Raw genomic sequence first — 12316 nt, 5'->3', positions numbered from 1 at the left:
GTCTGGAATAGCCTGCGATGTTCTATGAAAATCATTTGGTCGTGCTTCGATCCCAAGAAATTTCCTCCTCTCCCTATGCAGCTTTCTAAGCATATTTCTATAGATTAAATGGTTTCAGATCGCCTTTAGATAGAAATTAAATTGCGTCCCATCAGTGATATTGACTCGAAATGGTGTTTTTAAGAGTGAGATTTACAATCCATCAGTCTGTTAACACAGGTGTGGTTCTTCCCTTGTGTCTTTTCCAGTGACAGGAGCTGTGTGCCAGCCTCAGTTGGTGATCAGCCTCCTTTCTTTCTTGTGAAAGTAGACAGACTTGCAGGATAGTCTATGAATCTTTTGAAATCAGACCTGAAGTTGTGGTGATACTTGGGACTGGTATGCACAGGTGTATCATTCCTGCTGTCAAACAGAATTCCGCAAATCTCTCTCTCTCTCTTTTATTTTTTTATTATTTTTTTTTTTTTTTACAAAAGGCCTTTTTGAATGTGTGGTCATTTGTCTTATCTCTCTCAGTTTTGCCTCTAGAACTAGATAAAAGCTGTAGAAGAAATCACCACAGTTATCACAGCAATGAACTTGAGCCTCTGTTCAGGTGGAGCATTTTGGTAGCAGGCGATGGCATCCCGTAGGAACTCAAGGGACGCGTAAGTGGGCAATGGCTCATAGGATAACCATGTGTTGAGGCTGACCAGAGAGTCACCTGGCAGGTTGACCAGGTGTCCTGAAAGATAAAGTCTCTCCGTTGCCATCTGGGGTAGCTGAGCATTCCTCTGCAAAAGAGGGAGGGGAGCAGGCATGGTTTTGTAGCAAAGGTGTCTTTCGTAACTGCAGAAAAAGGTGAGGAAGAATTGAACTGACAGCAGAGTGGGGAAATTCCATCATGCGAAGTGCATGGATCAAGAGAACCCAAATTCCACAGTGTGTTCTTACCTAAGCCCCAGAAGTGCTTGAGGGGAGGACCAAAATGAAGTAGGATGAATAAGTAAAAGCATTTTTAAAAATAAATAAATATATAGATCTGAATATTTCCTTTGTTTAAAGTAATTTGAGTTTTAGAACCCTTAGGAGTCCATGAATGCTTCCAGTCCCATACCTCTCAAAGTGGGGTATGCTTGTAGCTCTTTTGTAACATTGGGATTTTGAGGAAAAAGTGCTAATATGGTGGTATAGGTAATTAAAAGAAAGTGGAGCTCATCAGTCCTTTAGAAGTAGCAGATAAAGGCTAGCATTTTTTGTTTCTGTAGGGGGCTTATAGACACAGTTGGTGTGTCAGAGGGACCAAGCAAAAATAACCCTGGCATGTACTTGCCAGTGTTGTGATTAAAGGCGTGTATATATATTTGTCCATTGATGACAAGCGTACAGGGGTGCTGGCGTGTAAATATAAGGATTTCACTCACTTTCAGGTAGAATCTCTCTAAATCAAGGATATCTCTAAGGCTTCCTTCCCACTTTGTGTTTCACACCTGGTCGATGCTCATTATGTCTCTGATCCCACTGCAGAGGTTACAGCTCTCATGAGAAATATTGGGCAAACATCAATGCGGTGTACCTCCTTTTTGTGTTACAGGTGTTGCTCTTAAAAACATATTAGTTATACCTTTATGTTTAGATGATACAATTGTAATTCATTGAGCTCTGTTGTATTTATTGTAGGGAATATGTTTAAAAGGTCTGAATATGTTGTAGTGATGTTGCTGAGAGTTTTGGAGTGTTTGTTTTTCCCAGAAAGTGAAAAGCATAGGTGTGATCCCTGTATGCTCTGTGTTTTTAAAAAATGGTAAAATTTTTCAAGTTTTATCTCACATAAATGTTTGACTTTATTTTATTTTTTAAGATCACGCATTATAAAAGCAAAAAAACCCACTTGCAGAGCCCCAGTGTAGTTGTGTGCTTTAGTCTATGGGTGCACTTGCAAAACAGTATTATGAATACTAAATCAGAAATGGGCTCAAGAGGGAGGTGTGCAGATTCATGTAGGAAAAAGTTCATGAAGAGCTACTTAAACACCACGATCTCTGGCTCAAAAAGTCCTTAATATATGGACTCTGGAAGCTAGAAATGTGTACCAAAGGAAGGATCACTGTATGCTCGCTTATATACTTTCTCCAGCCACCCACTTCTGGCTGGTGCCTTGAACAGGGCAATGGATTTTGTAGACTGATTGTCTTTATGTGTTAGCCCAGTGGAGGCTGGGACTTGTCATGAGATGGGGAAAAACAGTTAGCAAGATGGGCATAGAAACACCATAGTAGGTGTGGGGTTTTTTTGTCTCTGGCAAACATATCACACTTTGTTGTTGTTGTTCTGAAATTTTCTGAACCTTGAAATGTAGAAAAACAAAAAACAACCAGGGGATTGTTCTACCTAAACCACTTAAATTTAAAGGGAGAGGAAAGCAAATGTAGTTGGTAGATTAATATAACAAAGGTTTTAAGCCTGTGAGTACTTCTGCATGTGCTTTAATTTCATTTCAGTGGTTATTACCATTGAAACAAATATAACTGTTAACTGATGTTAAACTCGCATGTAAACTTCCATAATGGAGGGGTGAAAAGAATGGTAAGGAAGGAAGTGGAATCATCAAAGAAGAGACGCTTTGCAGAGGTGAAAGAAAGCTGGTTCTTGGAGATAAAAACTTAAAAAAGATTAAAGAACAACTTGTCTAAAAGAAAAGAAAACCTGATAGGGAAGGAAGAACAAAGGAGGATTCGTATGCACAGAAGCACCAAGATGCTGTCTTTAAAGAGAGGAGCACTGTGTTCTTGTAGGGCCCTTCTGAGTGTCTTCTGCTGCATGCTCTGCGCTATCAAAGCTCAAGCTAATTTGTTTTTAATTGTATAGAAGTTTGCTGTCAGAGTGCAATGGGTTTTTTAAATGGATGATAGTATACTGTTACTTAAATTTATTAACTTAAAATATTGCTTATTTTCATTGAGTTGGAAGAGTGTAATTTCTAGAGAGTTCTGAGTCTGGTGCTTTTGATGATGAAAAAAGGTCATTAATGCTACATTTTTAGGTGATGGAAGACCAGGTGATGCTTCAGGCAGTTCTGGAGACAGACAAGGGTTTAGAAAGTCTTGGTTACAGGTCATGAATTCATAGAGGAACGCAGCAGGGATAAGTGCAAAATGTTGACTCCACGAACACACAATGAGCAGGGATCAGTAGTGCAGCAGTTTTATGGAAAAGGAGGCTCAGATTGTGGTAGATCACAAATCCAGTATGAGTCAGCAATGTCATGATCTTGTTGAGGAAACTACACCCTGGGATTTATGACCAGTACTATATCTGGTAGTACAGGTAAAGCAATCCTTCTATAATGTTTCGTACCTGTAAGGTCTCAGGAGGAATAATGTGTCAGTTTTATGCACTTCCAAAAGATGTAGACCAGCTTCAGACTCCAGTGTAGCCCATCAAGAACATCCAGGTGTCAGGGGTAGTGGGGAGGGGGAAAAAAAAAAGAGAGTGACCTATTTGTCACTAGAAAGAAAAAAAGAAAAGCAATATATTTGGGGGACTTTGTTTTTTCTTTCCTGTCTGGAGGAGAAAGACTTAATGTGTTAAGGGACTTTGTACACAGGAGTAAACCTACTGCCCTTGGGGAAGTAATGGATTTGCACCAAAAGATGTGGACATGGACTTCACAGAAAAATTTTGTAATTGTGAAAAGTAACTTGCCCTGGAATACATCTGCAAGGATGCTGAAGTTTCTGTCATTAAGCTTAAACATGCGGGACAACCCCTCTGACATCTGTCAGGAGTGCTTCTAAGTTTAAAATGATGCACCTTTCCTAACACCTTCATCTTCCTTTTCCTTGCACTGAAGAAACTGATCAACCTTTAGGTCTTCTCTGTCCAAATCTTGTCTGGCTGTGTGTGTGTGCATGTGTGCACTTGTGTATTTAATGAATGTGTCAATGGCAACTGCAATTTGTGCAGTAATTTTTCCTGTTCTCATGCATTAAATATGCTTTGCATTCTGACTGACAGAATGTGCCTCCCGAGAGTGGGGAGAAGAAGCACAAGGAAGGTCACCCTTGTGGAGTTTAAAACAGTAGAGTCGAAAGGTGGTGGCAGTTCTGGGCGTACTCCAGCAGAGATCTGAACCCATGGACCAGCTGTGTCCCCTGCTGAGACGGGCTTTCCCTGGATCCCCCAGTTCATCAGTGAGAAAGGGAGACGCTGCCAGAGGGTGGCTCACATAAAATTGGGGGGGTTCACCCAAAACTGATGGTTGTCTTTATTCAGCTGCACAGAGCAGTATTCCTAAAAGTAGATGGTGTGATGAAACTAAGCCTTAGTGAACCAGTTATAAACACATACAGACTATTTTGGAGTTGTGTGGTGTTGGTTTTGTTTTTTGTGATGGTGGTTTTTTTGTTTTGTTTGGTGTGGGTTTTGTTTGTGGGGGCTTTTTTTACCTTATTTATTATTTTTTTTTTTTAGGTCTAAGACAATACCAAGTTTTCACTAACAAGAATTCAGCAACCTCTCTGAGTTTTGCACCAACCTTTTTGCCCCATTTGGTTTTACTGGACCTCCCTTTTAATTCTGGCTTTGGTCTTCTGTGGCACCCCAGGCACTGTACAAATTTAATAAGTGCTGTAAACTGCAGAATAGACGTTGTCAAGTGGGAGAGAGAATATTTGAAAAAAAAAAATTAGAAAAATGTTTCGAACATAAAACTCAAGTAGTTTGATGTTTTGAAACACATGTTAAGTATACACTTAGTATTTTACTAGATTTGCAACTTCTCTGCTCCATTATGATACACTATTTTAAATGGCAAAATTTTCTAGTGAGCTGTTTGAGCAGTGAGTTGTTTACCGTGGTAATAGATCTAAATATACACTGTTTGTTCCTGTTTTTCCTCCCTGTGCTTATGCCAGTGAATTGTAACAACAATTTTTCTACTCACCTGCTATCAACAAACTATTCAGCTAGCTTCTTTCTACCCAGATAGACATCAAATCAAGAATTGTTGGTGGTTGTTTTTTTTTTTAAATTCTCAATTGAGTGAACTGATAGATCAGTGGAAATACAAATTTTCACAGGGGTCATTTTTGCCTTCCCTCCCGAGATCGTGATCACACAGGATGCTGTGCTGACAGCTCTGCCTGTTCCAATTGGTTTGCTCTGATGCTGTGATAATCCACTTTTTTTTCCTCTTGTTTTTTTTCCCCTCCAAATGCAAACTTGATGTGCAGTGGGCTCACTGTGACTCAGGATCAAGATTTAAAGGTTTTCAGCCGTGGGATTTTCTAGTGCCTAGTTTGTCCCAGTAAGCTGTTAGACATATATGTGGCACACAGAAAAAATCAGCAGTCAAAGTGGTAAATAGGCTGTGGGACTATGTAGGGGAACGCTAGATCTCTTCACGGTGAATACCTGATATATTCTCTTTTGGCAGCTTTCCTGCTGCGCAAGTAAATATCCTGTAGCCTCTCTGATCCGTGTCCAGTTCTCTGGCTAGGTTTTATTTGAAGACTATGTTTTGCTGCATGTGTTCAGCTGGTGCTCTAGTTGCCATGTGGCTCGTTTCAGTGACTGCTCAGAGGGTGGACAGTAACCACACCACAATAATGCCCCCATGGAAAACCTGGTGTATGAATAGTTGCCACTGCTTAAATTGTTATGCTGCTGTAAATACCGTGATTAATTGTTATCTTGGCCACCTAAGAATGACATCATGGGTTTATAGTTGCTTCTTGAACGCTGCATAGCAAGCATGTAACTTTCTCGGGAAGAATGTTACTTGTACCTTTATTTTACTGCACAGTTTATTTGGAACACTGTAATATGTATAGCCTGTAATTATACTGTCTAGTACTAGTATTAACCATTTTATGGCGCTCCACTTCCTACGGCCTTTGTAGGTGTGATAAAATAGATGCTAAGTGCTGTGTGGGGAGTTAATTGCATATACAACATGAATGTATGAAAAACAGTAAGCAATATGATATGATTGTTGTTAAGGTCATGTTCTTTTCCTGCCTTACCACCCTTACTGCTTATTTGCATTTCTACATTGAATTTGTACTATTGTACTGCTGTGGTTTTGCTTCTGTTTTTTTGGAGAACAGGGAGAGAATTTGTATGTGTGTGTGGGTGTTTGTTTTTTCTTTTGTGGTGAGTGCCACCCTCCTGTGTCATGTTAGCCGATGGGAGATAGCATGTTAGCAAAAATGAGCCTGGCAGGAGCAGGTCTGTGGAGAAAAATACATGGAGCCGAGGTCCCTGTACAGTGCGTGTTACGAGGATGGGACCAAACTCCTTTCAGTGCTGCCCAACAACAAGATGAGGGGCAATGGGCACAGACTGAAGCACAGGAGGCTCCATCTAAACATGAGGAGAAACTTCTTGAGTGTGAGGGTGCCAGAGCACTGGGACAGGCTGCCCAGAGAGGTTGTGGAGTCTCCTTCTCTGCAGACATTCAAAACCTGCCTGGACATGATCCTGTGTGATCTACTCTGGGTGAACCTGCTATAGCAGGGGGCTTGGACTGGATGATGTCCAGAGGTCCCCAACCATTCTGTGACTCAGAAGGTTCTGCCTTCAGCAGGCTGCAGCCCGGCCCTGTGGGCTCCATTCCTCGTCAGCTGCACTCTGATGAGGGGCGCTGCCAAAGCAGGTGTCCCTGCTGGGGTTTGTCTAGAAGTCGGGTTTGTGGGCCTCAGAACCACTCACCAGTATGAGCAACAGCTGATAGAGTTGAGACAACTGGTAGATGATCTTCAAAAAGGCATTTCTGATCCAAGTGGAAAATGCCAATGTATATGCCTTCACTGGACGCTTCAGTTCTAGACAATATCAGTTTTCCTTGTTTTCTTAAGATAGCGAGTAGTTGAGAAAGGGGCTCCTCTTGAACAGTTTGTCTCCCTGTGGTGTTACTGTGGGGACGAAGGCGAAGGCAGTGTGTGTGTGTTGGTAGTCTTGGAAACTCGTGTCTGCGCTGTTTTTTTTCTTGTTGTTGCCCTTCCCCCCCACGCCTCCCCCCCCCCCCTTTTTTTTTGCTTTTTATTGGAAGCTCTGTTGGCCTTTCTGGGCTCTGCTGAAAAGATACCAGAGATCTTTTCTGGTAAGACTGTATGAGATTGAACTGCACTTGCTGACTGGGTTTTGTGCACCTTCACTCCTCTCTCTGAATCCCAAACTTCTGGAGGCCTCTAGGGTAAGCAGGTGAGGTACTGGAGAGGAAGGTAGGCCTTGATTCCATGAGAGAAGGTCAGAGATGGTTGAAGGACTCACTCCTCTACCCCAATACCTACCTGAATGTAGCTCAGATCAGTAGTGCTGTTTACTTCTCCAGAACTCTCAGTAGCTCACTGTTAGCACTGCTCTGAGAGCTCATCTCAAAGAAGTTACTTTTACTAGTTGTATTTTGCCATAATTGTCATCAGTATGTTGTCCTGCTTTCTCTCTCTGTTAGTTTAATTTTTGTTAAATACCCTCTTTGCAATTCAGCTTATGTCACGTACATTTGTTAGGAGGATGTTTAAGATTATTTTAATGAAATGTCCTTAAGATATTTCTTCCTCTTTCACCCCAGACCAGAAATATGACATTTCTTTCCCCTGCCTTCAAAACTTGTGAAACTAAATAAGGATCGTATCTGTGAAGTGTAATTTTAATAAGCCTAAGTAATTATGGGCATCTTTTTTTTTTTTTCTCGTATTTCAAATGCCTTATAATTGAATAGAAAACATTTTATGGAAATAGTCAAAATGTTTTTGGACATTTCTTTTTTAATTAACTTTTCGATCTCTTTGCAGGTGTATTTGTCAGGCCTTACATCAGAAGATCTCTGTTTTGGTCACTCACCAGTTGCAATATCTCCGATCTGCAAATCAGATTCTAATTTTAAAAGATGTAAGTGATTTCAGTGTTTATACTTTGTTATCTAACATACTTTCTAATTATCCTTTTTAACCTAAGAATGAAAAAAAAAGTTAAATATTTTTATTTTTGGTTTGTAAATGTATTTTCTATCTAGTAATGATGATACATGTTTTTAAAGATTTATAATCATAAATGAAATAAGTTGATTTTTCTTAGAATACCTTCCCTGAAAATTCTGTTCCTGAATTTAATAATGCATATACTTAAACTTACATATTGATTTTTATCTTACATATGTATAATATGCTGTAAGATAATTACTTATTTTGAGGCTATGTTAATGCTCTGCTTTTATTCTTGTTTGTTACACTTCTGTGTGAATTAAGAACTATGTTCATTTTGCAACGAGTCCCTTTTTTAAACTAAGGCTGAGAAATAGTCACGGATACCTTTGAGAATCAACAGGCCTTGAGTGAAACTGGTTCCTCCCGAACTTCATTGTACCAGATACTCAAGGGTAGAGAGGAAAGACAAGAACTTTGGTTTACTTTTGATTTATCACAAAGTTGCAAAAAAGGACACTAGCCATCTTTTTCCTCCCATTCCAATCTCTTTAAAAGTTACAGTAACTTTCTAGAAGTAAATTTCTGATAGAGCTGTAAGAAGTATGGAAATGGTCTGTGTTACTCATTTTAGAGCTCTTTAAGGACCAGAAAATTAAGCTGCTGTTTACCCCTAGCCTGGAGTAATATAAAAATTTTGATGGTTATATATGTAGTTCAACAGCTTGTCCTAAAGCTGCATGGCTATCTCCCACAGCTTCAAGGAGGTAATTCTCAGCTGGTTGTAACTGGACTTTTGTCATCCTGTGTGTGTGCTCCTTGGCTTGGTTAGCTGCTGGCTAGAGGGTGAAGAGTTTGCTTCTGCGGTTCTGAGTGAGGAACTGGTGGTTAGAGGCTTCAGCTCAGTTACTGCAGCGGGATGTGCGCTCAGCAACTGCAGAACCTCAGAGGCAGCAGGGATCGGTAGGAAAAATTGTCCTTTATGGAAAGTGTATAATGAAGATAATCCAAGCTTATATTAATTGTAGGGTAAAATGGTGGGGAAAGGTACCTATTCAGAGTTCCTGAGATCTGGCGTCGACTTTGCTTCCCTTTTGAAAAACAATGAGGAGGCAGAACAACCGTCGGTTCCAGGAACCCCCAACCTGAAGTCTGCCCGGAGCCGAACCTTCTCAGAGTCCTCTGTCTGGTCCCAGGATTCTTCTGTCCCCTCACAGAAAGATGGACCAGTGGAACAACCACCGGTGAGTGCTCGAAGGACACAGACGTGTCTCAATTCTTGTCTGGCTGGTTTTTAACTTAAACTGTGACAGGGCTTCCCCTGCTGCATTTTGAATGTCAGGGACTGTGGGATGGCATTAGCAGGTGAGAGCTCTGCCCAGCATTGTGCTTGGCTGTCAGTCCTGCAGAAAATGGGCATCCCACAGCTCTGCGCTGTTCTACTCAAACCCAGCAGAGTGAGTTTGTTCAGGTTCAGCATCAGCTCAGCTGGATGCAGGAATCACTCCTAGAGGTGTCCAAAACCACCACAGAGTGCTTCCTTCATCCTGTCCTCTGCCAGAGGTTCTTTAAAGGGTGAATACCACGGTATTGTGTGGGCTCAGGGTTTCAGGGAAGGTTTATGTCAAAGCAGTGGCTTTACATAAAGTCTACATCTGCATGGTTGGCATTGACATCCTGACATGATCTTGAGATGGCCCTGAGGAGTTAACCTTGGGACACCACAGCATGACTCTCCCCAACTCTTCTGTTGGTGAAAACAGAACACTTGGTGCTGTGCCAGCTGGACTTGCAGGTGCCTTGGTATCTCTTGGTCTGCTCAGTGCAAAAGCAGCCATAAGGTTTCTGTACCAGAGGTGGCCTTCTGCTCATGTGTTTGCATTCACATAAAGCAGGGCAGGAGCCCTGTGACCCTGCTAGACTTGTGCTAGCACTGCATCTATGGAACACGTGGAACAGATGGAAAAAGCAATCCTTGAGTGTCCCCAGTTGTCACCTTTATGTTATGGGTATATTATTTCTTTTTGATAATGAAAAACAGTGAGTTACGGAAAAAAAAAAGAGGCTGCTACAGACTTTTGTTTTTCATACCTTTTTGGAGGAATGGTTTTATGCCCAAAATGTATCTGATATTATTAATGTCCCAGTGGTTACCCTGTTGTTAAATCCACAATGGTGTGCCAAACATTTTAGCAGTATTAGAGCTGGTGGGTGGGTGGGTGGATGTGGGAGAGGGGACTGGAGAAACAAAAAATCCCCAAGATAGGCTTCTCTTCTTTTATATATGAGTCGGTGGGGTTTCTCTTTTTGCATCTAAGTCAGATCTGTGGATTGCACTGCTCTTGTACAGCTGTGTCTTCTGAAAACAAAATCAGGTGTTGTCTGCTAAACTGGCACTAATTCTTCTGTGACAATACTTAAAAAAAAAAAAAAGCTGAGTTTTGTTCATTTGAATAGTCCTTTCACCTTCTTTATGCCTGTCTCACGTTTTCCTTTGCTGTCTTTCAGTGTCCCCATCCATTGATTGCTTAATATGATTTCTCATTTGTCATTTTACTTGTTTTCCTTAATTACAGATGCTTTATTGGTACTTACAAGGAGGTGATTAGAACTTTATGGATAATTTGTTACTCTGAGCATATGTTGATTGATTTTGGTACATAATTGCAGAAGAGTATTTACTTTAAATACTTTTCTGAAAAGGAAGCATTGCACATTCTTGCATTCTGAAAACAGGATCTTTCCCAGTTCAAGATCTTAGTTTCCGGAGCTGTCATGACTGAAGGTAGTAAGGAGTCAGCTAGAGTAAATATTTCTGGTAGTAAATGAAATCATGTTAGATGCCATGATGCAATGCAAAATAAAATCCTCACAGTGTCATTTTGCAGAGATTTTTGAGTATTACTGCACTGAAACTAATTTTTTTTTTTTAAAGCTGTGCTTCCAATATTTAAAGTTTTTATACGCATTCACTTTATCTCCTTATTTAATTGTTTGCTAATTCTGAACCATGACTTTCAAGTGGCTTATACTGAATCTGTAACTGCAAGGTTGGTGTTTTTAATTCTTTTTTGTGTGGTTTGTTTTTTTTTTTAGGCTGAAAATGCACTGGCTGCAGTGCCAGAGGAGAGTCGCTCAGAGGGAAAAATCAGCTTTAAGCTTTACAGAAAATATTTCACTGCGGGAGCAAACTGCTTTGTGATTTTTATACTTTTAGTGTTCAATATTTTGGCACAGGTAAGTTATCAGGAGCCATAAATAACATTGAATGGGTTGCCCTTTTTTTTTTTTTTTTTTTTAACATGGTGTTTTGCTTTCTACTGAGATGTTTCATCTGAAATGTTTGGGACCATGGTGGTGTTTAATAATTTTATTATATACTTGATCAAATTTTATATATCAGCATGAAGTTTTGATACAGCATTGAGAGATCTTGTGCTGATCCATAGTGAGGAAGAGGATAGGCAAATATTGTGTATAATGCAGACTGTAGCAGGTATGCAAAAGAATCTTTAAACAAGGAAAGTTATTTTGGAACTTACTGAAAGAAATGGCGAGCTGAGGAAGCTGCATGGAGATAGCTTATTGCCTTCTTCTCTGTTTCCTGCTGAGAGAGCTTAAATTCATTTCATGGAAGTGATTGGTCTTGGCTGTAAAAAATAGTTGATATATTTAAACATGTTACTTCCTTTTTGATTGTGCTTGAATTGAGTCTGTAGGAAAGATAGCTGAGCAGGATCAAATCTCTGCAGTAGACTGCCCAGAAGTTTAAATTCACAAGAACAGAGGTGTATTTTGAGATAAATGACTGTGTTACAAGTTTGTAGTCACCTCTCAGCACAGAAGGAGAGTGGCAGTAGGAGTTTTTCCATCCCTCTCTTCTCTCATCCTCCTTCAACCCTGTTTCTGGTAATTATCTCCTGTAAACACAAATTTCTGGACTGGTAACATCAGAAAGTTTGTTAATCAAAAAGCAGTTTGGAATATCTCTAGTAGCAAATTTAGGAACTGAAAAAATAAGCTCTTTAATGTGCAATTAACATACATTAGGAAGAGCTACTATATTTTGTTTGCTTAAGTGTATTGCTTTCCTTTAGTTTGCTATCATGTAAGGTAATTTAAGGTAACTTCTTTCTTTGTAGAGGGTTCTAATGCACCTTCTAATGTGCTTTGCAAATTTCTGCTCATCTTGAAAGACTGGATGGCATGCTTTCCTGAATATGTGATGTTTTCCCAGAGAACATGAAAGAATAGCAAGGAAATTTAATTTTCTAATTTTTTTTTTTCTCATTTTGTAAGATGATTCTTGTGTTTGCCTCTTTTACTCAAGGTGGCATATGTTCTTCAGGACTGGTGGCTTTCTTACTGGTGAGTTGACGATAGTAACCGGTCAGTTGTTTCTGCCTTTT

At 40.1% G+C, this 12316-nt stretch overlaps 1 protein-coding gene across 4 annotated transcripts in view; it reads left to right on the top strand.

The window, feature by feature from the left end:
• ABCC4 (ATP binding cassette subfamily C member 4 (PEL blood group)) overlaps positions 1–12316 on the top strand; it is a 156895-nt gene that overhangs the window by 45604 nt on the left and 98975 nt on the right. For all 4 annotated transcript variants that reach the window (XR_011738437.1, XM_071806713.1, XM_071806706.1 and 1 more), the window contains exons 14-17: positions 7779–7875; positions 8936–9151; positions 11004–11144; positions 12238–12275. Coding sequence is in view for 3 of the 4 variants with exons in the window: in XM_071806713.1 (XP_071662814.1) it covers positions 7779–7875; positions 8936–9151; positions 11004–11144; positions 12238–12275 (492 nt within the window). In the remaining variant the exon portion in view is untranslated. The remainder of the gene's footprint in view (positions 1–7778; positions 7876–8935; positions 9152–11003; positions 11145–12237; positions 12276–12316) is intronic.

The sequence above is a fragment of the Patagioenas fasciata genome, chromosome 1 (genome assembly GCF_037038585.1).
Source record: "Patagioenas fasciata isolate bPatFas1 chromosome 1, bPatFas1.hap1, whole genome shotgun sequence".
NCBI classification, from domain to species: Eukaryota; Metazoa; Chordata; class Aves; order Columbiformes; family Columbidae; genus Patagioenas; species Patagioenas fasciata.
This window is presented reverse-complemented; position numbering and strand designations above follow the sequence as displayed.